At 48.7% G+C, this 26,387-nt stretch overlaps 1 protein-coding gene across 1 annotated transcript in view; it reads left to right on the top strand.

Annotated features, from left to right (window-relative positions):
• INTS1 (integrator complex subunit 1) overlaps window positions 1-17,386 on the top strand; it is a 28,212-nt gene extending 10,826 nt beyond the window's left edge. The window contains exons 22-47 of the mRNA XM_074158317.1: window positions 471-650; window positions 811-915; window positions 1,830-1,997; window positions 2,365-2,476; window positions 2,929-3,090; window positions 3,950-4,096; window positions 4,498-4,596; window positions 4,976-5,100; window positions 5,805-6,059; window positions 6,713-6,872; window positions 7,487-7,627; window positions 8,040-8,220; window positions 8,304-8,433; window positions 8,963-9,081; window positions 10,109-10,196; window positions 10,845-11,071; window positions 11,615-11,738; window positions 12,208-12,341; window positions 12,739-12,931; window positions 13,215-13,342; window positions 13,810-13,922; window positions 14,303-14,416; window positions 15,254-15,324; window positions 15,876-15,967; window positions 16,087-16,196; window positions 16,772-17,386. Of these exons, the coding sequence (XP_074014418.1) occupies window positions 471-650; window positions 811-915; window positions 1,830-1,997; window positions 2,365-2,476; window positions 2,929-3,090; window positions 3,950-4,096; window positions 4,498-4,596; window positions 4,976-5,100; window positions 5,805-6,059; window positions 6,713-6,872; window positions 7,487-7,627; window positions 8,040-8,220; window positions 8,304-8,433; window positions 8,963-9,081; window positions 10,109-10,196; window positions 10,845-11,071; window positions 11,615-11,738; window positions 12,208-12,341; window positions 12,739-12,931; window positions 13,215-13,342; window positions 13,810-13,922; window positions 14,303-14,416; window positions 15,254-15,324; window positions 15,876-15,967; window positions 16,087-16,196; window positions 16,772-16,887 (3,594 nt within the window). The 3' untranslated portion in view covers window positions 16,888-17,386. The remainder of the gene's footprint in view (window positions 1-470; window positions 651-810; window positions 916-1,829; window positions 1,998-2,364; window positions 2,477-2,928; window positions 3,091-3,949; window positions 4,097-4,497; window positions 4,597-4,975; window positions 5,101-5,804; window positions 6,060-6,712; window positions 6,873-7,486; window positions 7,628-8,039; window positions 8,221-8,303; window positions 8,434-8,962; window positions 9,082-10,108; window positions 10,197-10,844; window positions 11,072-11,614; window positions 11,739-12,207; window positions 12,342-12,738; window positions 12,932-13,214; window positions 13,343-13,809; window positions 13,923-14,302; window positions 14,417-15,253; window positions 15,325-15,875; window positions 15,968-16,086; window positions 16,197-16,771) is intronic.
• Window positions 17,387-26,387: the final 9,001 nt, after the last annotated feature.

Raw genomic sequence — 26,387 nt, 5'->3', positions numbered from 1 at the left:
TCAGTAACTTGTCTCAGTCTCCAAATCCCATCGAATGCAGTTCTACTCCCTGCTGCTCAGAAGCCTTCTTTGTTCAACAGCCAAGTAGTACTTTTCTTAAGATAGAGCTGGATTTTGCTATTTCCTGTGAAGTTCAGGTGTAGACTCAGCAGATCGTGTGCTGTGTGGAGTAATTGGCAGCAGCTGTGGTCTGTGGGGAATGTAAATGAGCGAGTGCCTGGTGCTCTACAGCCCAGTCAAGGCAAGCGGAATTGCAGAGAGCTCAAAAACATTAGGCTTTACAGCAAACTGAAACTTCACGCAGGGCAGCTGTCAAGCAAACACATTTTATGAGATATGAAACCTGTTGTGTGCTGCATTTGGATCGTTCCATGATGTTTGAAGCTTGTTTCTATTATATTCACTAGTGTGAAACTAGTGGTCCAGCTGTGGCTTCAAATGCTCCAGCTGTGTCCGTGTGACTTCTGCAGGGCCTGTCCCTGGTGCTGTCAGAAGGGGGACTGCGTGATGGAGAAGAGAAAGATCACCCCATGGAGGAGGACTCTGGCGATTCCGAACTGCTGCAGGGATACCAGTGGCTGCTGAGAGACCTCCCGAGGCTGCCGCTCTTTGACAGCGTCAGAGCAACAACAGCTCTTGCCTTGCAACAGGTAGGTTTAGTGGCTGGAAGGGACAAGTGACCTACTCGCATCTGAGCAAACTGTGTGGCTGTGGTACCAACATGTTTATCTACCTGCAAAATAATTTTTCTTATGCTGATGCTTGTTTTCATTAATTCCTGTTTTCTAATGAGGTGAATTCTTGTTCTAGGCCATCCACATGGAGACGGATCCCCAGACCATCAGCGCTTACCTGGTGTACCTCTCCCAGCACGCCCCAGTGGAGGAGCAGGGACAGCACAATGACCTTGCTCTGGTGAGAGGCAGGGTTGCTGGGGCAGAGGGATGGCATGGGGGACACCTGGCGTGTCTCAGGACAGTGGCAGGCGTGTCACTTGGCTATACCAGCACCATGAGGTTCTTGAGAGCACATGAATCTGATGTGTTTCTGCGGATGTGTTGCCAAGGGAAGCTGTGTCCTTGGTTTCATATCATGAAATGATACCAAAGCAATAACCTGCAGTCCAGCAGCCCATCTCAGCTGGGATGGGGAATGCAAGAGTGGATAGTGATTGGAAGGAAATCCCACCACCTGGTAGTGTTTCACCAGTAAGCACATGCTAAACCTGCAGTCACATGTGTCTGAGGAGAGAATGGGAATTCAGGAACCTTAGTGGTGGGATATGCACTCTCCTATAACCAAAATTGCATTTCTAATTTTTTTAAAGGTTTTGGTGATTTTTTTTAAAATTATTTTTTAATATATTTGGCTTTTATCCAGTGGGGTTTTTTTATTGTTTTGTCTCTGGGTGCTCTTTTTTCCATTGCTTTCAAGTCCATTGAACTACATCCTTCATAACAGTCTTTTTTCACAGACCTACAGGCTCATGTGTTTCTTCTGCCTGCGTAGATCTGCTTAGATATGTGGAGAATGTTAAATTGTAAGAGTCAGTAGATGTTTGTTCAGAGAAATGCAGATTTTTACTAGGCAAATGCTCACTCTGCAATGGGATGCAGCTGTGCTACAAGTAAGGACGCTGTAAGGTATCACACGATGCATGCAAAGCATCATTTTCCCTCTTGTGATGGTTTTACTCTTGACTCCCTACGTTCATCTCCAGAGTGGTGTTAACTGGGCTGATGATGGGAACTGGAGAACATGATGCAATGAAGCAGGAGGACCTGGCTGGGTTGGTCAGTAAAGACCTCATGGATCTTTTCCTCTTGCAGGACGTAGCCCGACTCATCGTGGAACGTTCTACCATCATGTCTCACCTCTTCTCCAAGCTCTCGTACTGTGCTGAATCAGATGCTGTGCTTGTCGCTCTTCTCTCCATCTTTTCTCGCTATATCAAGCGCATGCGCCAGAGCAAGGAGGGCGAGGAGGTGTACAGCTGGGTGAGTGCCTCCCTGCCTTTCTTACGCAGGTAGAAGACTTTACGCAGGACAAGTTAACAAAAGAGAAAAGCCCATAGTGGGCTACAGAGTATGTAGAAACCATGTCTGGTTCAAGAATTCCCTGATCTGAAAATAACTGGGGGTTGCCATAGTATCAAAGCCAAGTGTATGTGAGCATAAAAAGCTTTTTTTAACTTTTCCTTGAGTATCTTTTGTGGCCACCGTTGGAGACACTGGGCTAGGTTAAACTTTGGTCTGACCAAATTAATCCATTCTCACATTCTCCTTTCATCTGCACCTCACAGATCTCATTCTGCTTTCTCTTCCCAACAATGTTCATCCTAGGTTTTTTTCTGCCTTTTTCCAGTCAGAGTCCCAGGATCAGGTGTTCCTTCGTTGGACTAGTGGGGAAACAGCCACTATGCACATCCTTGTGGTTCACGCCATGGTTATTCTCCTGACACTAGGGCCACCTCAAGGTTAGTGAAGTGTGCTCAGATTTATTCAAGGGGTCACGGACAATACAGAGAGCCTTTCCTCTATATCCCATCTCTTGACAGGTCAGGCTGGTGTTAATCCTTCTACTCACAGGCTTGTCCCTTGCAATATTTGTTTGTAGCTGTAAGATCTATCAGAATATTGCTGCACAGAGTGAAGGATTTGCAGGCTTATTTATACCTTCTGCAGACAGCAGGAAATATTAGAATGATGGTGTGTCCCTCCCTGCTGAACAAGAAGGATTCAGAGACGTTTTGTGCTGTGACAACTGGGTGCTCCAACGTGTAGTTCACATTTCCACTTGATAATGTTTATTCCCAAGTTGTCTCTAACCTTTAAACAAGACTGTTTTGGTGTAGTGATTTGTATAGAGATGGGTAAGGTGTTCTAGGTGCTTATGAACACAGGAGATAATTTTGTATTCCCTCTTAAGCAGGGGATGGTGATTTTTACACCTTACTGGATATATGGTTCCCAGAGAAAAAGCCGCTTCCTACTGCTTTTCTGGTTGACACCTCGGAGGAGGCTCTGCTGCTCCCCGACTGGCTAAAGCTGCGGATGATCCGCTCTGAGGTCCCACGTCTTGTGGATGCAGGTGAGCCCCTGGGATGTTTGTTGGTGTTTCAGACCCTCCTGAAAGGAACAGGAGAGGTTTCCCTGCTCAAATCCTCTGTGTGCCCAGCTTGGCTGCCTTTTGGGGGTGTGGTCTGGGTCACTGCAGACCCTGCAGTGGATTTAGAAAGCAGTGTGTCTCTGGATTTGTGACAGTCACAATCTAAACACACAATAGATTAGGGCTGTCAAACAGATGGACAGAATATGAGCTGATTCTGGGCAGGCAATGTTATGGGATGTCCCAGGGTGATTCCCTCCTCAGCCATGGTGTGTAATCCGTGTAACAAGGATCTGAGAACGGATACAACCTCGCTCATCATCAGACCCCACAGATTAATCCCCAGGGCATGGTGGGCTTGCAGTGTGGAGAGCCGTGTCTGTAGGATGTAAACTCTACCTGTAGTTACTTTTGTCCTTGCACGGCTTGTCAGTGCTCTCTTTCTTCTTGGTATTCAGAGCTTTCGTCTCTTTCTTACTAATTAAATGACAGCTCTCTATAGCCAGTGATTGAATTATTCAATAATTCCTGCCTGCAGCCATCAACAGATAGGGTGGAAGTTATTTTTTTAATACGAATGATTGGGTTCCTGAGGTTTTGATCAAATTAAACAGAAGATCAAATTAGCCAGTGAGTGAATTAACTGGAAGATGCAATAAGAAGGCAATGATTTGCAGAGCAAAGAAAACATAGTAGGCAGCTGTCAGGCTGCTGGCTTTAGGCTCTCTGCAGCCCTGTCATTAAAGTATCACTGTTGGTCCAGCCAAGAGCTCAAAGATCAGGTAATAAAGATGATTCTCTGCGAGCAGAGGTCTGAGGACTGGGTGTTTGTGTATTCCAGCCCTGCAGGACCTGGAGCCGCAGCAGCTGCTTCTCTTTGTTCAATCCTTTGGAATCCCAGTCTCCAGCATGAGCAAACTGCTGCAGTACCTGGACCAGGCAGTATCTCATGACCCACAGACGCTGGAGCAGAACATCATGGACAAGAGTAAGAGCTTTGTATGAGGCTGAGTTCTTCTTCCTGAACAGTTTTCACGAGTATCTCGTGTGACTTCCTTGGAGAAATCCAAACTAGTTCCGCAAACTCCGTGCAGAGTCTGCTTTGGCAGCCTTTTGTCATTGCAGACATCTCCCTGGAGCTTGTCTGGATGGCCCTTGGCTGTATTTCCTAAAGTAAAGAAGGATTTTCTGGATTGGATCGTACAGAGTTTAAAAAGTAATTTGGAGGCCAACTTGTGAAAAAACAAGGCTTAAAAGCATCATGCTTAGAAAGTCCATGGGAATGGCAAATTCCTCCCACTGTGGGAGCTGTACAAACAGCAACTACTTCTGTCCTGCTTTACTAAGGAGGATGAGATGATCATTTGTTCGTATCTTGTTCTTTTTCAGACTACATGGCTCACCTCGTGGAGGTTCAACATGAGAGAGGAGCAACAGGAGGCCAGACTTTCCACTCCCTGCTCACTGCCTCCTTGCCAGCCCGCCGAGGTACTGCCTGCGATCACCTAGGCTTCACAAATATCAAAGCCATCTTCCAAACTTCTTTCCTCTCCTGGCTTTTGAGAGGGTCAGGAAAAGCTGCCTTCAGAAGGGATTTCCTTGCAATATATCAGCAAGCTACAGTTAGACACCAGTCCTTGCTAGAGTGGTTTTGCTCCTGGCAAAGGAAGATATTCCAATATTCTTGGAGTTTACTACAGTGAGTTGTTCTAAGTGATACAGAAAAGTAGCTCTTGCTTGGCCTCCAGAGAAAAGCTATTGAATTCCTTGGTATTTAGAGACTGTAGAGCTGAAGGTGAATCCAGTGTTGGGGCTCCAGATGCTCGCTAACACAATGGCATTTTTCTCTCTTTTATTCCTCTTGCAGACAGCGCTGAGACTGCCAGGTCAAAATCTAGTCCTGAGAACTCCCAAGGCCAGAGCCGGATCCGGGCCTTGAGCCAGGTCCGAGTGCTGGGCCCAGAAGATGATCTAGCAGGCATCTTTCTGCAGGTACCGGTATAACCTCTAGCTGATCAGCTGCTTCCTTGCAGCAGCTTTAAAAGACCTGTTTCCCTTCTACTTGCATCTTCTGACCCTTTCTTCCTGCAGGGTTTGTAGGCAGTAAGTATGAAAGCCCTGCATGCAATGAGGATGGTGGAATCCTCAGGCTGGTGGAATTGATATTGGAAGGATTTTTTATCACGTAGTTTGAACATGACGTGGCTTTTGATCATGCCTGATACTGTCAATGCCTACTAGCGTGTTACTGTCTCTGCACCCTGTTTGTTCTGTGTGTAGTGCCTTTCCTCTCAGCAGTGAATGGAGGATTTGCGAAGTGCTCACAGGGCCTTGGCAGCAAAGCTGTGTGCAAACAGCATTTGGGCTCTGGCTTGTCTGCTTGTAGAGCTTCCCTCTCTCCACTGACTCCAGAAGGAGCCTACAGGGAATTAATTGGCCGAGCTGGTTGCCTGTATTTGTGGAGTATGGTGATTCCCCCACAGTGTCGGTGTTGCTAGTCATGTTGGGGTTGCGTAGATGCTGCAGCTGTTCCTGTACCAGGCACTAAAATATTGAGAAAGCTGAATCAGAAGGTTCCAGTTTGCCCACACAGTATAGTTGTACAAGTTAAATCATTCCTCTGCCTCAGGATATTTATATTATAGCAAGTTCTTTCATTTGCTCTCATAAATGTATTCCCATTTGTATCCTACCAGCTTTTCCCACTAAATCCGGACCCGCGATGGCAGAATTCAAACCTGCGCCCGCTCGCCCTGGCGTTACAGCAGGCCCTGGGGCAGGAACTGGCTCGCATCCGCCAAGGGAACATGCCGGTGACCGGGATCACAGCACGACTTCTCCAGGCGGTAGCTGCACTGATGAACTCGCCGCACAGCGGTGCGTTAGTGATGGCAATGCATCGCAACCACTTCGTCTCCTGCCCCCTGATGCGCCAGTTGTACCAGTATCAGGTGAGCAGTGCAGGACGAGCATCTGTGTAGCGTTGAACAAAGAGGGGTGGGGAGGAAACAGAAAATCTGCGGTGGTGTGTGTAGACCTTCTGCCTGTGTAATGCTGGAAATACAGCTTGGGGAGCATGATACAGAGGGACTCAAGTTGCCTGGGTGCCCACTGGCCACATTAGCCTGGCACTGCTGAGAACTGGGGCTTATGTACAGGGTTAGGTGCATCCTTCCTTCTCTGGGAACTGTGCGGCTCGGTGGATTTGCAGCTGTGGGTCTCTGTTGGTTTTGGGATCTCTGGCATGGACATGCCTTGCAAGCCAAGGCATTTGCAGATGGCTTGAGAGCTGAAGTCTGTAATTCCTTAAAGAAATCTTAGGAGCAGGCTGTGAGTTATTCCATGAAATAACCTCATCCCTTTCAGCACAATGAAAGAAGGCACAAAGTTGCCCTTAATTATGCTGGGAGAGGTATTGTGTGGGAGTCTTCGGCCTTGTTTTTGGACAGTAGAAGCTGCTGCCTTGATTTGAGCGAGCTATGGTTCAACAGAGTAGGTGTGCTCTGTGTATTCTTGGCAGTATGTGCCATTATCTGTATCTTTCCTGCTATATTATTGTATTTTTGAACTGTGTATAAGCAAGTCTCTTTTTTGCACTCCACAGCGCTGCATGCCGCAAGACACTGCCTTCTCTTCGCTCTTCTTCAAAGTCCTCATGCAGATGCTGCAGTGGTTGGAGAACCCTGCAGTGGAAGATGGTCCTCTGCGTGCTCAGCTGAAGGGCTTTGCTGTGCAGTACTCCTCGAGGCACAGGATCAGCGATGGTACCAACATTTTGCAGCTTGTGGGACTCAGAGTGGGACAAGAAAGGGACAGAAACAAAACTGCACCCAGAGCAGAAAGGGGGGTGGGCTGCCTTTAAGAGAGATACACTTAGGAGTAGTGAAGAGGGGTTTTGTTCTTTCCTAGATAAACTCCATGAGGATGCAGACAAGTGACTTAGCTCTGGGGGTTTGCAGTACACACCTGGTAATGTCTCGCCAAGCCCAGCACATCTTTCAGGGAAAAAATTCCAGTTGCTGAGGCCAGGAATTGTGTGCTAACCGTAGTCCTGAAAGATGAGCATGCAAGAATGCCTCTGGAACAAGGTCGTGTCATGACTTGTAAAGTTGTTTATCATCTGTTGGGAGGAGGAGTCTATAACCAAGAGCTTAGGAATGGAAATGGGTCTGTGGTTATAGAGTTTTCTCTTAGCCATGTGTTCCTGTAACAGGCAGAGGAACTGTCAAGGGTTTTGGTGGGAGTAAAATGTCAGTAGAGCGTAGTGTGTTTGTATGAGTAGTTTTGCTCTGGAACCACATATGTCATCTGTAAAAGGGAAGCCTGTTGCGGGGTCTGGCTTGGCCCTGTGACAACAATGCTCTGATTTCTTTTGCAGTTCGAGGTGGTTTCTTGCACCTCACAGAAGCTTTGACTTTCCGTCGTGACCCTGACTTGATCAGCTCCACGGTACGTGCCATCATTGCAACCCTGAAATCGGGAGAGAAGTGTAATGTGGAGCCAGAGCTCATCAGCAAAGGTAGGGCTGTCCTTCTGCTCTCCTTCCCCTTTGTAGCAGCAGAGATTGAACTTCCAGCCCGGCAAGGGAGAGCCCACTGTGCAGGCTGTGGGAAGCTGCCTTCTGCCTGGATCAGAAAATGTGAACTGATCTAAACTCAGCCCTATTTTGTATCACCTCCTTCCCCTGCACTGGTATGTGGGTTTATAAACGTGTTCTGGGGTTGGGATTAAGTCTCTTGGCAAACTATTGGTTTCCATTAAGAAAATAAGAAACAGAAGCTTACTATCCCAGAGAAAAAGGGCTTCCTTCTTCCTTACTCAGCCAGGCTCTTGGGAATGCTGGACTGATTGCTTTTATGGTACTCTTAGAATGTTCCATAGCTTTCACCACATTCTGAAGTTAACCAGTGACATCTTTCTCCCTCTGCTAGTCCTTCAAGGTCTGATTGAAACTCACTCACCATACTTGGAGGAACTCCTGACTGTCCTCTTCTCGGCTACTGTTGAGACCGCTGCCAGGTTTCCTGCCATGAAACCAATTGCCGTGGTGAGCTCCTTGTTGCTCCAGGACAAAGAAGAAACACCGGTGAAGAAGGAGCTGGACAGCTGCAGGTGAGTGTAGACAATGATGGGATTTCACTGGTAGGTCTGGGTTCACGATGCCACCACTGATGTTGGCTTTCTTTTCTCCTCAGTACGGAAGCACCTTGGTTAGGGCCCTCCTCTGGTCTCCTTAATGACTGGCTGGAGATGCTGGACCCGGAGGTCATCAGCAGCTGCCCTGACCTGCAGCAGAAGCTACTGTTCTCCTGGAACAAAGTAAGAGTTGTTGGGTAGAGGGACTACTGTGCTGAAACCACCTTTCTGGGCAACTTCTGCACGTGGAAACAGGGCAAGGGGTAGTTTTCTGTTTTGCCACATGTTGCTATACCAGTTCCAAAGCGGTACAGGCTGACTGGGAGGGGGATTCCAGTCCATCCTTTTCAGTGCAAGGCTTGTTTCATGTTATCTTTATATTTCCTCAGCTGTGTTCTTTTCAGGACTTCAAAATGCATTACAGACACAACACAGTCCCATAACAGCCCAGCCAGCTGTGTTTTCGTTGGCATTTTTGCAGGCAGATAAATAGCTTGCCCAGAAGTGCTCTGCCGAAGCTAGGACTCGAACTGAATTTCACGGCTGATGCCATGTTCCATTAGAAAGTACTGCAATTCAAATCCTAAATCCACATGTTGTCATCTGTGCTGTCTGTCTGCCTGGATCGTCGTCCTTCTGTGCTACACGCAGTTTGTCCTACACCCTCCTGGCAGTGAGGATCTGTTTATTACATCTCTTCCTTGCTTGGTCCTTTCAGGCGGGGTCCCAGGTGCCCTCCTTCCGCCCGTATCTCTTGGCTCTTCTCACTCACCAGTCCAGCTGGACCACACTGCACCAGTGCATCAGGCTTCTGCTTTGCAGAAACCGGGAGCAACGGTGAGTCTTGTTTTTCGGGCCTAGCGAGGAGTTTTGAGTTGGGCAACTCATTGTGTCTGAGAGAGAACAAACAGAAGCTGAGAGCAAGAGCTGCCAGGAGGGTGTAGCTCAGCCAAACCCAGGCTCTGCGAGAAGGATGTTGATTTCAGTCATGCTGGTTTGTGTACCTTGATATAAATACTACCTGCTGTTTGATGGAAGCAGCACATAAAGATTTGGCTGCGTTCTAAACAGGAAGTGCTAATCGCTGGGTAATCCATCTACCGTTGCCCTTGTTGATAATCTTTATGAACGTGGGGTTTGAGAGATGGCTTGGAGAACAGACTGACGGCAGGCTCCGTACCTGGGCCGGCTCTGCTGAATCTTTTGGTAGTACTAAACTCCATTACCAGCCTTCTAACCCCCTTCCTGGCATCAGGCTCCCTGTTCTGAGCTCTGGGGCAGCCCTAGCTCTCAGCTTCTACATGTTGCTCTCAGATACTGAAGTGTCACTCTAGTAGTATCTTCCTTAAACTTACTATGATTTACGGACCAGGCAATGCTAACACCTAGCAGTAGTAATTCAGGACATGATTAAACTAGCAATACTTCTCAAGCTAGCAGTATGTCAGTTTGCTTATTGTTCTGTTATTTATCTCTTGCTCTCTAACAACTTCATTAATTTCTGCAGTCCAGGATGGGATGTTCTGGGACAGTGAGGTCACTGGTCTGATTGTATTGACTGTTTGTGTTGATGACCGACTCCTGGCCTTGTGGTGCGGGACTCCCTGTAGCCACCACACTCTTGCCGAATGCCGTTTGTTCAGCTCCATACCCCGTGCTGTGCTTACTGAAACAAATATTTAGTCATAATCTGGGAAGAGAACCAAACCCCTTCTCGGGACTTAATGGATCCTATTTTTACATTTGCAGATGTTTCTGTCTTCACAGTACTCGTGATGTTTAGAGTCGCTACCGTGTGTTTGTGTGGCGCCTGAGGGCTGCCTTGACTCTAATTGCAAATCCATCTTCTTCTGTCTTCTGGCAGGTTTGACCCCACGGCATCCTTGGATTTCTTGTGGGCCTGTATTCACATTCCTCGGATCTGGCAGGGAAGGGACCAAAGAACTCCTCAGGTAGCCGTTCAGTTCTTCCAAGATTCCTCTCTGGATGGAGTGGGAGGCGATGCTTTCGTGATGCCTGATTATTTTTTTTTTTTCCCATGGCTCAAGAGGTGGCTGGAGTGATAGGGGTGCAGCGTGCCAAGCTTGCTGCCTGAACCTCAGCTGATTACTGAGCCGCTCTGCTGTGTGACATATTACAGTGGCAATTTGGAGTCCAAAAAGCTGATACAAACACACATAAGTTTGCCCACTTGGCATTTCCTCTGCAGCTCCTGCAGCAGTTGCCACAATATCCGTGAAAGATCTACGCACAAGGCTGCAGTGGTGAGCAAGCTAAAACCCAGTGTGGGATAATTCCCATTTTACCAAGAAAAGGGGTTTGCATCTCTTGTCTGCAGAGGAATTTCTTTGCTTTGGTGACTCAATTATGGTTTCTGACCCATCACATGTGCTGAGAATGAAGTAAATGAGTTCAGAAGTAGATAAGTGGTAACGAGGTTCCATTTGGGGCTGTGATGCTTTCAGAGCTCCAGATATGGGACAGTTCTTAAGTCCAGTTCCAGGAGGTGTTTCATTCTAGTTGGGGAAGGTGTGACTAGAAGGAACTAAGGATCTAGAGATTCAGTTTGGATTCATTTTGGGTGTTCTCTTGCATTACAGAAGCGTCGTGAGGAATTTGTGCTCCACCTAAAAGCATCGGAATTGATTAGCATGGTGGAGCTGATCCTGGCCGAAGCAGAAACCAGATACCAGAACACAGAAGAGGCCTCCTGCACGCTCATCCAGTCTCGGCTGCCTTTGTTGCTCAGCTGTGCTCATGGGGACCTTGAGAGCATCAAAAAAGTAACGGAGTATCTGACCAGCTGCATCCAGCAGTGGGGGAGCAGGTGGGGCTGCAAATGGGGAGCACCGTCTACTCCGATTGTAGTTCCTTGTCATTTTAAGTGGTACTTGGACCAGGAAAGGTGACTTTTAAAGTTACTTTTCAAGGCCCTTTTGCTTTTAGGACTTGAGGACAAAATGCTTGCTGTGTTTTTTGTTGGTTTGTGGTTTGTTGTGGTTTTTTTTAAGTCAATGGTTATTTTTAATTAGTAGTTCCTAACGTGGGATTTCTTGTCTACTCATCCCTTGAATCACTGCTCATGCTGCATCCTGTTGCTCACCATTATGATTGCTCTAAAAGCTGAATGGAGACTGGGCTGTTTCCTCCCAGCTATGTTCCCATGGCTCCCTGTAGACTCTGAATGATTTGGGTAGTTTAAAAGAAACAAAGACTGGAAAAAAATACTGATTCAGATTAGCAGTGGCTGCTCTTTTCCGTGGTCTGTTTGCCATATGCAGGAAGGCTGCTACTAATGGGATGGCTCTGGGATGTTTGCTGGTTGAACTAACGTGGTAACCAGTGGCTGACCTCTCCCTTTTTCCTCCAGCTCTGTGGGAAAATGCTGCCAGGACCTTCTGCTTCAGATCTACCTGCAACTCCCTGAGCTCCTCGTGCCTATGCCCGAGATGCTTCTCACCAGTGAAGGAGCCAGAGACAGCAGCACTTGCAAGGTAAAGTTAGAGGCATAGGAGAGCTCCTTTCCAGTTGTGTACCCAGAATGGATGCTACCGATGCCAGTCTAAAAGGAGAGGACTGGCAAAAGCTTCCTGGCTCAATTTGTTTTCTTTACCTCGCTCTTCTGTTGCCCCTTCCATGCCTGCGCTCTCAGGAGCAGATTGTTCAGGTGTGGTTTATTTTGCGGTGTCCTTCTATAAAATACCATAAGCTCCACACGTTTCTATGTGCCAAAAGCTTCTGTAAAGCACAAGCATGCAGGCATCTGATCCTGCTTTGATGTCTGTAGGGACTGTGGACTTCAGATGCTGTGCCAGCTGGAACATTGCATCTTCTTGCAGATTCTACCTGAAAATCACTTCTGTTAACCCTCTCTGTAGTTGGAAAGGAATTGGGAAACATTGCCAAAGAGCCAGGATTTCTGCTTTAAACTTCTAAACTATTCATTCATTATTTTTCTTCTAGCTCGATGCCCTGGTTCACAGATTCATTAACCTTCTGGCAGACACCAGTGACTCCAAGTCATCTGAAAGCCGTGTGTGGGATGCCAACATGGCCTGCAGGAAGCTCGCTGTGGCCCATCCCATCCTGCTTCTTAGGTACCACTCTCCCCTTTCACCCTCTGGGTGGTTGATGATCGTTGAAAAGCATCCACCCCTGTCCTAGAAGGGGAACAAACTGGCAGCAAAATTGATGATTGTGACAGAATCTGCATTCACGTACAGAAGTCGGGAGAGAGGCCAGCAAAATCATATCTTTTATAATGAGGCAGCACCTCTTTAGGCTCCGTGTCTGTCTGGAAACGGCCCTCTTGGAGACTAGAGAACAGAATATGGGTGGGAAATAATAGAGCTTGCTGATTCTATGGATGCAGGGATCAAATCCAGAACCTTGGGAGAGGATAAGGGATGCTTCCTTCCAGAACTGAGGTGTAACAATGCGTAACTGTTTCTAGGAAGATGCTAGATCTGGATTTTTTTCTGTTTGGCGTTTCAGGCACTTGCCGATGATTGCGGCACTGCTGCACGGCCGTGTTCACCTCAATTTCCAGGAGTTTAGGCAGCAGAATCACTTGACCTTCTTCATCCACGTCCTGGGCATCCTGGAGCTGCTGCAGCCACAGGTCTTCCAGAACGAGCACCAGGCGGCACTATGGGACTGTCTCCTGTCCTTCATCCGTCTGCTGCTGGTAGGAAAGTCCCTGCTCCTCCTCCCTGTGCCAGCTTCCGGCCACTAGATGGAGAAGCGCATGTAACACAGGGCCAGCCCAGTTCTTTCCCATTTGAAGGGAAAACCTTTGTATGCCTAAAACCAAAAAAGTGCATCAAGTACCTGGGAGAGCTTAAAGAGGAGGCAGGAGATCAAAAAGCTGCTCCCTGGTCCCCAGAGGTGTGGGATGGGGCAGCGCATCACTGCTGGGTTTTTGTTTGGTTTTTTTTTTGTTAACGCTCATCTTCTCGATCCTTTTTCAGAACTACAGAAAATCCTCACGGCACCTGGCCGCCTTCATCAGCAAGTTTGTCCAGTTTATCCACAAGTACATCACATGCAATGCCCAGGCAGCCGTCTCCTTCTTGCAGAAGCACTCGGATCCACTCCAGTAAGATTCCTTACTCCCGTTATCTCAAGGAGAGCTTGCAGTCAGGCTGATGTGAGTTAATCGTAAGACAGCAAGAGGATGTGACAAAATAGGCATTAATATGGCACTTTTTCACCCTTAGCTCCCTTAAGTCTCTACTGAGATGAGCAGTATATGCGTTTTTAAAGGTGAAAACTGAGCCCAAGGAAGCCAGATGATGATTTCAACTCACATAATGGTCTAAATGTCCTATTGAGGCATTGTAGGGCCCTGCAGTATTTCCAGATCCCCAGCAGGGTCTTTTCCCTGAGCGGTGGCTGCAGGGTCCCGCTTGCGGAGAGGGGAAAAAATGCGTCTGAGTTCCAGTTACAATGAAAGGAAAAATTTAGTTTCTCCTGCCGAGAAATTACTCATTTAAGAGTACATATACATGCTGTTACTTGTCCTCGTCCCCTGTTGAAAGCGAAACATGCCATCTCTTCCCCCAGTGACCTGTCATCAGACAACAGTGACCTAGCAATGTTGAAGTCCCTCCTGGCTGGGCTGAGCCTGCCTAGTAAGAGCGGCATCTTGGACAGAGGCTCCGATGAGGAGAAGGATGGTGAGTCTGAGTTGGGGGGGAAGAGTTATTCCAGCTGGTCAACCCACAGCGCGTTTTGGAGCTCAGATGCTTTTATGGGCTGTGTGCTGTGCTTGTTCTTCTCGTACCAGCCCGGTGAAAGGGTATTTAGACTGGAGAATGGGACTAAGCAATTTGGAACCAGTATCTCGGATGGGTTAATTTGTTTTCCTGTCAGTGGTATCACAACTGGAGCAGAAGAACAGCTCTTAACAGGGGCCAGTTTCATTGGTGTGGATTTTGCCTTCCTTGGCCACGCTTCAGGATTGATCTGTCAAGAGACCCAAAGGGTACATCCGCTTCTCCACTGTTTTCTTTACAACTTGCATGAGAAAATGATTGACTCTGTCTCTCCCCTCCAGATGAAGCAGCAGCTGGCTCTCTCCCCCTCGTCAGTGTGTCTCTCTTCACTCCTCTCACGCCAGCTGAAATGGCCCCATATATGAAGAGGCTCACTCGAGGCCAAACAGTTGAGGGTAAGTGAGGACCTGCAGGGCTGTACAGAGACACAGGGCAAATGCAGACTTATCTGCTGGCTGCAGGCAGTTCCCTCTTTCAGTCTTGTATCGGGAAGTCTCCAGCAGTTAGGATGTGGGTTTGTTTTGGATGAACTTGTCCATAGCCTTCTGTGATTCTGTGACAGAGTCTTCCTATGATGCTGTTATCACTTAGCTCAGCAGCGCTGCATCTGCCTTGGCTTTGGGGCTTGTCAAGGATCTTGTGAGTGCTCTGGGAGACAGTATGAGTAACTCAAGGAGCGCTGCAGTTCACGTTGAGCCAGGTCTGGAGTGCTGATAGGAATGTCATTTTTTTTTTAATGATAGAAAAATACCAAACTGATGAGAAGCAGGATTTTGTTAGAAATCCCCAAGTGGTCTTCATGGAAGAAAGTTGTGTTAACCTGACATATGGGAACAACATGTTTCTTCCCCAAAGGTCTTCTGAAATCACAGGTGTCCTGTGTTCAGACCCAAGTTGTGGTATTGGGGTGGCGGTTTTCTTTCCACACTAGAAATGGGGGGAAGAAATCCTGCCTGGACACTGTTTTGAAAAACAGGCTTTCTGTGAAGATCTTTCAGTTACAGAAGTAGATGTTCTGGAATTAAGACCCCACACCTCACTCTATTCCTTCCCCTACCTGTGACATGACAGTGCTGGTGACCTCTGCCTGGGCAGACTGGGATGTGTTGGTCTGGCACGTGACCTAACTGTGCTCTTCCTTGTGCGAGATTTGGATTTTAGGGAAAAAGAAAAAGATCTTTTGCTGGATCAGTGAATTTTAGTCACCTGTCTCAACCTGTGTCTTCCATCAGACATCCTGGAGGTGCTGACAGACATTGATGAGATGTCCAGACGGAGGCCAGAAATTCTCTCCTTTTTTGCTGTGAGTATTAGTGTCTCAAACTGCCACTGGAAGGAAGAGATTCTTTTCACCACAGTCTGTGTTGCACAGACAGCCAGCTTAAGAACTAACCACCTTCTGCTTTTTGGGTGGTTGTTGCAGCATTTTAGGAGAAATTTATCTTCAGATAGGCCTTCTGACAGCAGGCAGTGGTTACTTCCCTACCATCTTCTCTCCATTGCTTACTGCCATCATCCATTTAACTCCTCCGTATGTTAGAAGAAGAATTAACCCTCTGTCCTCTTCCCAGTATTGGGGCAAGGAGAGAGCAGAACAGGTCTGTTGAAAACACTGGAGCCTGGGGAAAACTCAGCTTAGGGAAAACACGTTCCCATGTGGAATAAGATTACAGGAGGGTGCATTAAAGTATTCAAAAACAGGATAATCCTTCTTACAGACAGGGATTTCTGGGCTCAGCCAGTACCTGCTGGGGGTGTGTTGGGCTGGATCGGTGTTGGTGGGGTAGTAGTGCAAATCTGAGGAGTTTGTGCTCCCTGAATGGCCCCGTGATCCTAAGTTTGTTTGTCTTTCAGACAAACCTTCAGAAGCTGATGAGCTCATCGGAGGAGTCCTGCCGAAATCTGGCCTTCAGCCTGGCTTTGCGCTCTATTCAGAACAACCCCAGGTGAGGACCACTGGAACTTAGGCTATCCCCAGTCACTGATGGGCACTGGCTGCCCATCTGTCATGCTGTTTGATGGTGATCTGGACTGTAATGACACTATTATCATGTTTTACTCCCAGCATTGCCGCAGACTTCCTTCCCACCTTCATGTACTGCCTTGGCAGCCGAGACTTTGAGGTGGTGCAGACAGCGCTGAGGAACCTGCCCGAATACACCCTCCTTTGCCAAGGTAAGTTGGTATCTGCCACATTTGGTGCCTGCTTGGCCTCGCAATGGTTAAAGCTGGGCTCCTGGGCTGGGAACAGCCTCCCTGAGAGGTTGCCAAGGGCCGTTGTTGCTTAGACCAGGCCATCAAACACGCAGGCGATCTCTCTGCCCAGAGAAGCTGTGGCTACCCCATCCCTGGAGGGGTTCAAGGCCAGGTTGGTCAGAGCTTTGAGCACTCTGGTCTAGTGGGAGGTGTCTCTGTCCATGGCGGGGGGTTGGAACTAGATGATCTTCAAGGTCCTTTCCAACCCAAACCATTCTGTGATTCCATATCAACAGCAGCTTTGGTCTGAGCATCACAGGAGAGATTTGCCAAGGGAGACTTCCTTCAAGTAGATTTGCTCCCTTAGGGTTTTCCTCTAAGCTATGATCTCATCCCCATGGAGCTATTAGAGGCTGGATTGTGCCATGTTCTTACAGAAAGAGAGATTTTCTTGCACTTCTGCAAACGTTCATCCCGGTGTTTGCTGGTGGATTGCTTTCGGTTGCCTGTTGGAGCTGCTGGGGCAGTCCTCACGCTGTCTTTCCCTCCTACAGAGCACGCAGCAGTGTTACTGCACAGGGCCTTCCTGGTGGGCATGTACGGCCAGATCGACACCAGCTCTCAGATTTCAGAGGCTTTGAAGGTTCTGCACATGGAGGCCATGATATGAATGGATGGTTCTGGGAGCTCTGCTTCCAGCGGAATTAACTTAACCGGACTCATCGGCTGCATCGAAGCCCTGTAAGGAGACAGTGTGTTTCAACCCGTGTGCTGGAGGAGGCTGGACTGTGGAAGGAGAAGAAGACTGGTGGAAAAGGAGAGTGTGCTGGCTGAAGATAAGAAAGGGGACAGGATTCATCTCTCTGGCTTAAGATGCCATTATTGTGGGAGAAAGATCTCCTCAACATTGTGCCAAACAGGGACCACTTCCTTCACAGGGTCTTAAGGCAGTGGCTGTTGGTTTGTTGATACAGTTTTTGTCTCTCCAAGAAGAGCAGAGCTGCTGGGAGAGCAGAAGGGATCGCTGGCCCTTGCAGGTGAAGTCTCTGCTCTCTCTGTGTTGGAGGGAACATGCAGATCCGTGCAGGGGGAGACACCACCTTGTTTTCTGGGGGTGGTTGGTTGGTTTTTTTTTTCTTTTTTAATTAAAGTTCTCTTTGTTTCCATTGTGCCTTTCCATACTCTGTGCTGCCTTGGCTATAGCTTGAAAAACCTCTCTCCCTGTTCTCCATGCTTATTCTAGATCAAGCATCTCTGGAGGACCTGTCTCCATGGCCAAACGCTCATAGAGCTGTCTTGGCCTTTTACAGGAAATGCAGGAAATGAAGGAGGTTTAGGAGGGTCAGTGGGGTATAGTAGATAAGTTTAGTCAGCATCAACTGCTGACTGGACAACTTCTAAGAGGTTTCTTCGGATGCTTTTCTTTAAAAACAAGTAAACAAGCATCTTGGTACATCTGCAAACATCCCAGCAGCTGGCCACTGTCACGGTGGAGTCCTCCAACAAGCAGCTGGGTTTCCTCTTCAGGATCTGTCAGTTCCTCCCTGTGACTCTTGTGACCACCGCTCTCTGGTCCTTGGCTGCTGATAGGGACGATGGCTTATTTCCCAACTGTTTTTTGAGGACAGAAACGGAGGTGTCTTCCTTCCCTCTGCTTCAGAGAAGTAGCTGACGCCTGTGCTCGTTCTCCAGCCTCACTGAACTCTGGTCACCAGCTTGCTTTCACGTCGTTTGTCTCTATTCCTCTGGCACCCCACTTGTTAGTAGAGAATCTTTGTAGTGTTCTAAAGACAGAACCCAGAGGAATTTTATAGATGGCTGTAAATAAGTCTGTATCTCTTTGCTGGTGGCAGGGACAGTTGTGACCTCGTGGGTGGCCAGCTAGAGAAATATTGTCCATTTTTGCAAATGAGGAGTGCCAGAGCTGAGCAGTTCTGCTAATGTGTCAAAATACGAATGAATGAATGTATGTCTGGCTGGTTTTGTGGAGCGATGGAGGAGAGAAGGAGGAGCTCTGAACTCCCCATCAACTGGAAGTATGCTTGCCTTTAAATAAAGTGATTAGAGCCATCGCTTAAGGATGCAACACGCTCTTTTCCTCAGCAGCATCTGCTTCGTGTCCGGGGCTGCTGCTGTGGCAATTAGCTACATATAAATTCTGTGGAGGAACAGCTGAAGAAGATCAAGTTGGTGAAATGGTTTTCCTGAGGGGCTCGGTGACAGCAGGATTAATGCCTGTCTAAAGGGTTCCCAGTGAGATTACTGGCTCCTCTTACCTTACTCCCTTATCAGACATCATTAACTTTGTCAGAGCAGGGAGGTCGTTCTTTCGGTGCTGCCGTGGGCCGAGAGCGGCTGGGAACTTGTGGGACTGGCTGGGAAAGGTCTTTTCACAGGATTTGGAATGAAGGAGCAAGGAAAATGTCTCAAGACTGTTCACAAAGACAGCAAGTCAAAGTAGTGGTGCTTCGGTGGAAATCCTCCCTGCAGGTGGGGCTTTCCAGAACTCCCACTCCAGGGCTGCAACTAGAAACATTTACGGGCAAAAAGGAATTGTGTGGTTGGCCCCAAATTCTGCTCTTGCTTGCTGTGAGCAGAGCAGCTTCTGGATCGGAGGAGCAGGGGGTACTTGGATGTTGGCAGAACTATTTATTGATCCCTCAGACCAGGATGGCCGGGCTTTGCAGAGCAGCGTGAAGAGAGGTGTCTGAAGGCGGAAGGAGCATCTCTTTATCAGCAGCAGCAAAAATCAGCTTCTGGGAGATTGGGAAACAAATTCAAAGGGAGGGAGAGTGGGTGGAAGTTACTCTGCGAAGCTGAGCCTTCCCATAGATCTCCCAATATGAAAAACATCATTTATGATTTGTTGATGTCTCTCCTTTTTGCTGGTTTGAAGGTTCCCACGATGCATTTTCTCTGCTGCCACCCTCCGCTTGGACCCAGTGGAGCTAAGCAGGATGCTCTGGCTTGGAGCACGTCGCTGAACCCAGATCAGGGCTGAAAACGGGGCTGTCAAAGGGGCTCCTGCCTGTGCAGAGACAGCTTGGGGCAGGAGCCCGTCCCTCCTGTCTGCTGTGACAGCTCTGAAACAGTTAGCGACGGCGTTACTGATGCCCTGACACTCACCCGCCGTTTAATCAGCGCTCTCTAACTTTCATCTCCGCCTGGCTGAGCACCTTCTCTCCTCCCATCCCATGCTGAGCTGACAGCCTTACCCTTCACCCAGACTCCTCCCAGGGGCCAGGGCCATCTCCTCTGTCTTCCAGGAGAGCTGGTGCCTTGCTCGGAAGAGGAGTGGTGAGGAGCTTTGCCAGGTTGTTCCTGGCCAAGCCTGGAGGGTCCCCATCACTCACCCAGTGGAAACCACTGTGCTCCCATCTGCATTCCAGATGATGGGTCCCAAAGGGGTACAAAATCAAAGCTTAGGGTATGATCCACCATGATCTCCTCTAGTCAAGAGCTTTAGGAAGAAATTCTTTGCTGTGAGGGTGGTGAGACCCTGGTCCAGGTTGCCCAGAGAAGCTGTGGCTGCCCCGTCCCTGGGGGGTTCAAGGCCAGGTTGGATGGGCTTGGAGCAACCTGGTCTGGTGGGAGGTGTCCCTGCCCAGGGCAGGGAGGTTGGAACTGGGTGGGCTTTAAGGTCCCTTCCAACCAGAACCATTCTATGATTCCTAGGAGAGCCATGGGCTGCTGGGGCTGGTGTCTAAGGAAGTCCATGTGGGGCTGTGAAACACGTTCAACACTGGCTTGTGGGGAAGCTTTTGGTCTCTGGTACACTGGGAATCCCATCCCAGCTCTAAGGGAGGCACAATGGGGAAGGGAAAACGCTGCGGGCTCGTCAGGCGTCCTGTGGCTGCACCCAGCTCAGGACAGGGCTGGCACAAGCCCTGTGGTGGCTGGTGCTGGCCAGAGGTGGTGGAGGGCTGGGGAGCCAGTGGGGCCCAGGAGGAGCTGGGCAGACCTGGGGCAGCCAAGGGGCTGCAGAGCTCCCCTGCTAAGCGCTGACTGGCAAGGATGGGGTAGGAATAGCTGAATCTAGACTGGGGACATGCCAGGTCCCACCTCCATACCTGCAAGTATCAGGGATCACAAGTCCCCTGCAAACACCAGGCACCTTTTGTGGTGATTTCCTACTGCAAATTATTTCTCTCTGCTGTGAAGATCAAATCTTTTTGACTCATGATCAAAACATCATGTTTTTAGGACCCAGATGTGGCAGCCGTCGGAGGGAGATGGACACTTGGCCAGCACGCACATGAGGGACCTTCGCAGCCTTGGCTGGGCACAAGTGGGCATCTCTAACCTGACTATATCCCAGTGGGGCTGGGAGTGTGGCCCTGCACGTGCCGATGCCCTGGAGCGGGGGGGGGGGGTGGCTGTTTGACCCATCTCCGGGCTGGGTTGTGCACCCCAGGAACGCTGAGGGGTGTCCTGGAAGCGCCAAGTGAGTTTGGCCACCAACAGGACGTGACTAACCAGGGAGGTGGCTGCGTGCCCCTGACTCAGTGGCAGCTGCCTCTGGGGCACGTCTGACGCTGGGGAACTGCAGGAGTCCCAGCACCGAGCCCAGAGGCCAATCTGCCCGACCCACTACGTCAACAGTGGAAACGTAGGGAGAATTATACAGGTAACAGCCAAGAAATGAGATTTCATGGCTAAAGGCACCAGCGTTTTGCCAGCCATTAGAAAAGAGGAAGGTAGAGAAAGAGAAGCCTCCCAGGCCCCACCATCCTCTTCCTCCAGCCAACCTCATCGGTGACCTCGGTCAGTGACAAACACAATCCTGGCCCTGCCTGCCCTCAATTAACTTCCTTCTGGCCATACCGCAGTTCGGGACGGTATGATTCACGCTTAACTCGAGGAGTTGCGCGCTGCAAGATAAATATGGTAAGCTTTTTGTTAGCTTTTAGAATGTCAAAGCCAGCCCCGCGCCAGCGAAGTAGCCTGGCTTCTACAGGGGCAGCATTTGCCTAAGGTGGACGGATTTTTAAATCTCCGCGTTGCCTCACCGTCTATTCAGATAATTTAGCCCTAAAGCAGCAGAATATAGAGCTTGAGTTTTCCCCCTCCTTTGAAATTCAAGAGACCTTTCTAATAAAATACCTGCCTGTCCCGTGTAGCTGAGCTGGTGGTGTCCCGCCTCTGGCGTCACCCTGTTTGCATGAACAGCATCGCTAACGTGGGAAGATAGCGGGCAAAAAATGTCAAGACCCCCAGCAACAATTTAAAAAATTCATTAAGCTACAATAGGGCAGTCATTGCTGGGTAATTATTAAGCTGTAAGAATTGCTAATTGTCTTATTAGCATGAAACAATTATGCAAATAATGGAAAACATACCATAAAAGTAATAAAATTACCTCTCTTTCTCTCTCTTTTTTTTCCTAACCAATAATGAGATTTAAAATCTGAAGTGATGCTTATGGTTTTGCTCTCCAGGGTTTATTGGGAACATGTTTGGAGAGGAGTGAGACCTCCGAGGGCACTCGGCAGAGGGTGAGTAGGACACCTTGAACCACATCTACCACGAGTTGTCCTCCAGGGCTTGTAGTGCCCCTCCACCAGGCTGTCCCCTGGTTCTGCACCCACCTGGGGAGCAACACAGGGACACACGGGTGCCGGTGGCATTGGAGGACCATGCAGTGGTCACTCTGCCAGGCCAGGACTGGAGAGAGAAAGTTTGAATTTTGTACTATCATAGACTTCCTATGGGAGCCCGTGTTCTCCCCCGATTAAAGCATGTGGGGCTTCAGGTTTGGTCTGTGTGAAAACAAGGCAATTTGTAGTTTTTCACATTAAGTTGGTGCAAAAGTGAAAAGTTCTGGCCTTTGAAGTTATTCTATCTCAAGGATTTTATTATTATCGAGTTAGTAACCTCAGGTGAGAGCCGGCCTCTCTTCTGGCTGAGGTTCCTGTTGGATTTCAGGGGTCAGCGATACCCAAATGTCGAGCAAGCACCTTTATGTTCCCGTGAAACGAGGACAAGACCTCGTTTACCCCCACTGCCAGGAGAAGGAGACTTCACTTACTCATGTCCACAACCAGCTTGGAAGAGGCAAAGTGCTTCTTTGCTTCAGCACGTTAACATTGTTAATCACTAACAAATATTATGGGTTTTCCAGGCTTTAAACTCTGCTCCGCTGATAGGACACGGCATTTCAAAGCAGCCAAGTCAGCTCCTGCTCCAGGGTGGGTCCTGCTCCCGTGGAGATGCCGTAGTAGATAGTCACCTCACGCAATCTCCTGGTCCAAACAGGTTTTGATCAGCAAAATGTACCTTCACTTTTGCTTTCTGATAAGAGCAGTGAAGTTTGCAGCTTTCAAAGGGAGGATTCTGCCACAGCAGATTGGAGATCACCACTGCCTCTTTCAGCTTCCTCAGAAGAGGAGGGGAGGTCACCTTCTGAAGCAAACACCATCCCCTTGGAGACCTGCTTTTGGCTCCCCAAGGCTCTCGTGACCCACCAAGCAGCTGTTTATGGCCTCTTCATTTTTTCCATCTCACCTGGTGTGTGGGATGCAGCATGTGAGCATTCTCCCATCCTCGTTGCCTGGAAATAACTTGCTGACATCCACCTCCAGCCTGTCCCGCATCTCACTGGGTTTGGGGACAGGAAAGCTGGCAGGTCATCTCACCGGTGGGCAGGAGGGACAACAAGGGAGAGCGACTGGTTTGTTATTTGATGTGACGTTGTGTTACACCTAGGTGACAGGACACACTTTGCTCTGATGCTCGCTATTTTCAGTCCTTTGAGGTTTTAGGATAATGGATTTATCATTGATGAGCTTCTCGGAGGCATGTGTCACGGAGAGATTTACCGAAGCGCCTCCTTCTGTAACTTCACATTTCGCTTTCATCTTCTCTCAGTAGAAATTCCTGTTCAGACTTGAATTTTGCAATAACCTTTTTTTTCTGCTACTTTGCAGGTCAGACTGGCCAGGCTTGGGGGAGAGGCAGGAATCACACGGAAGCGTTTATGGGTGAGTAGCTGTGAAATTCTTGGGACTTTCTTCTCCCCGGCCTGGGCCTTTCTGTCTCTGTGGAGTCAGCCTGGCTGCCTTCTGGGAAGAGAGAGCTGATGAGGCATGTTACTGATGAGACACACACTTTTTCCTTCTCGTTTTGAATCCCTCAATTTAATACAAGCCATTGGCACGGGAATGTGTGGGAGCTCTTGGCTATGACACCCACTTCTATTGTTGGGAGCGAACATTTGCCCTGCGGCAAAATGATGAAGTAGCTCAATTTGATCAGCTGATTTCCCACAATAGTTAAAAGATACAATTTCTGTCTATGATGTTGCACTCTTTTGTGAAAAAAAGAATGTATTACTTGGTTTTCAGCTTCATGAGGCCCCACGTTGTCTGATATAAAGAATTGAGCCTTTCTCCCTCCCTCAAGTCCTCAAGCTAAATGTTAGTTGTTTTTCTTGGAGCTTTAGGGTGGTCCAAAAGTCATATATTTAAGCTTTTTCTCTATTAACAGTAAAGTCCAGGCTGCTGCATATGGGAACCAGGATAAATTTAAGAGGTAATGGCAGAGGGTGATCCTCACTAGTCATAGTCATAGCAACCGTCAGGAAGTACTCAGCATTTCTCCGTTGCAGTTGGGTATCTGGGAAGAGAACTGAAAAGGACTGTGGAAGAGAAAGAAAAGGTTCACAGGAACGTGTCCAGGTGAGTTTTGAATGTCTCCAGAGACAGAGACTCCACCACCTCTCTGGGCAGCCTGTTCCAGAGCTCTGGCACCCTCAAAGTGAAGAAGTTCCTCCTCATGTTTAGATGGAACTTCTTATGTTCAAGTTTGTGCCCGTTACCTCTTGTCCTGTCGCTGGGCACCACTGAGAAAAGACTGGCCTCATCCTCCTGACACCCACCCTTTAAGTATTTATAGGTGTTGATCAGATCCCTCCTCAGTCTTCTCCAGACTAAAAAGACCCAAGTCCCTCAGCCTTTCCTCATCAGAGAGATGCTCCAGGCCCCTCATCATCTTTGTAGCCCTCTGCTGTACCCTCTCCAGCAGTTCCCTGTCCTTCTTGAACTGGGGAGCCCAGAACTAGACACAGTACTCCAGATGGGGCCTCTGCAGGGCAGAGTAGAGTGGGGGATAACCTCCCTCGACCTGCTGGCCACACTCTTCCTGATGCACCCCAGGATGCCATTGGCCTTCTTGGCTGCATTGCTGGCTCCTGGTCACCCTGTTGTGCACCAGGACTCCCAGGTCTTTTTCCTCAGAGCTGCTCTCCAGCAGGTCTCCTGGTGCCTGCAAGCCTGGATGCCTTTCTGATGCAGCTGTTGCGGTCAAACGCAGGTGCCCTGGGCTCAGTCTGGGGAGGAACGAGGAGAAATGTGTGATATACAGGAAATCGCAGCTGCTCTCCTGGTCCAGCCCGGCGTTCCGCTCTGTGGGGCTGTGTCCCCTGTCACCCAGCCCCAGCTGCCCCTTCCCCAAAGCACGAGGTAATGAGAAGGAGCTAACTGCATCGACTCATTAAGCTAGGTTTGTTAGAAGACAGATTGGCACGTTAAACAAATATATTTTTTAAAAATCAACCCTAAATATCGTTCCCTGGGCCGTGCCCCATCTGGGCCATTAAATCTGAAAGGGCTAACTACAGCTGTGTCAAAGCTGGGCTCAGGAGCTGGTTTTCACTCTTCGTACTACTAGCAATTGGCAATAATTCCATTTTCAAACATGGTTTTCTCCTCGTTTCCCAGAGCTGCGCTATGTGGATCGCAGGCTTGGCGGGGGGATGCGCAATCCTAAAGAAAATAGTCTTTGGGACTGACAGAGAGAGACCCCGCAAACGCATTTCCTAAACCCATGGCATCCTCTTTTATTTCTCACCAGCCCTTAAGTTACCTGATGCCAGAGGACGGGGAAAGGCTGCCCGTCGTTAGCCAGATGGCTTTTTGTAAATTATGCACATTTTATTGATCTAATGAAAAAGGTGGTGTGGAAACGAAGCGGGACGGCTCAGCTTTCAGGGCTCCAGTGCCGCAAGTTTCCGACTTGCGAGAAAGCAAACGTCTCTTCCGAGGGGAGGAGGGGGAGAAAAAAACCCAACAACTTTGAGTGAATCCAGTGTTTCTTTTGATCGGTCCCTTGGTAGTTTGATTAATTTCGAGTGCCGACGTTTGTGCTTTCCTTCCCAGAACACAGGCAGTGCTCGGGAGCGGGCTCACCCTGCCGTGTTTCCTCCCGGCCGCGACGTCCCCGTCACGCTCCTGCAGCAACATATGCTAAGGCCTTATTACAAGGGATTCCTATAAATGGCATAAAGGATTAATAATGTATTTATAACACAACTTTGTTTTAGTATAAAGTGATCTATAAATTTGTAATAAATGTTTTATAATGTTTTTGTAGCCTGTTATAAATGATAAATGGGAGACTATAGATGCCACATCAAATATTCATGCTGCATTGTGTGCATTATTATGCCGTTACTGTTCAGCAAACCATTAATAATAAAGTGAATGGAGATGTAAAAGTTGCTGACATGCCCAGCAAGCCATTTATAATGAAATGTATAATCCTTACCATAAAGTAAATACATTGGCCAGTGATTGTTGATGAAATGGAAACACACTGAATTATTTGTGAGCTATTTATATATTAATGTATATTATCCATATCATAGAAATGCTATTAATATATTATATTATATGTATTATTAATTATTTTTACCTAATTTATAGGCAGCTCTTTAAGTGTTACCTTGTCTCTTCGGCACTTGTGGCAGCCACAGGAGATCTGGTGAGTTATTTTAACGTGACGTGGGGGTGGCCCTGGGGACTGGCAATGGCGCTGCTGGCCCTGGCAGCCCCACGGTGGGCGGCCACCTTTCTGCCTCCCTCATCCAGCCATCCTCCTCCTCCTCTGTGGGGATGGGGCTGTGGGTGACACTGGATGGCTACTGGGTGACGGTGGACGGCCACCAGGTGACGGTGGATGGCCACCAACACCTCATGGGCTGCCCTAGACCCTGTGCCCGTGGCCGGCCTCCCTCCTTCCCTAGCCATTATGATGCCTCTGGGCTGCCATGCTTCATCATCCTCATCCTCATCCTCCTCCTCAAGCCTCCCCTGTGTGGCCGCCCCTTCACCCACGGTGCGAAGGAAACTTCCTTTGTCCCCAGAGCGGTGGCCCAAGGCGTGGGGTGCCATG

Source organism: Numenius arquata, chromosome 14 (genome assembly GCF_964106895.1).
Source record: "Numenius arquata chromosome 14, bNumArq3.hap1.1, whole genome shotgun sequence".
Lineage (NCBI taxonomy): Eukaryota > Metazoa > Chordata > Aves > Charadriiformes > Scolopacidae > Numenius > Numenius arquata.
The sequence above is the reverse complement of the archived record's forward strand: the minus strand, read 5'-3'. Positions and strand labels throughout refer to the sequence as shown.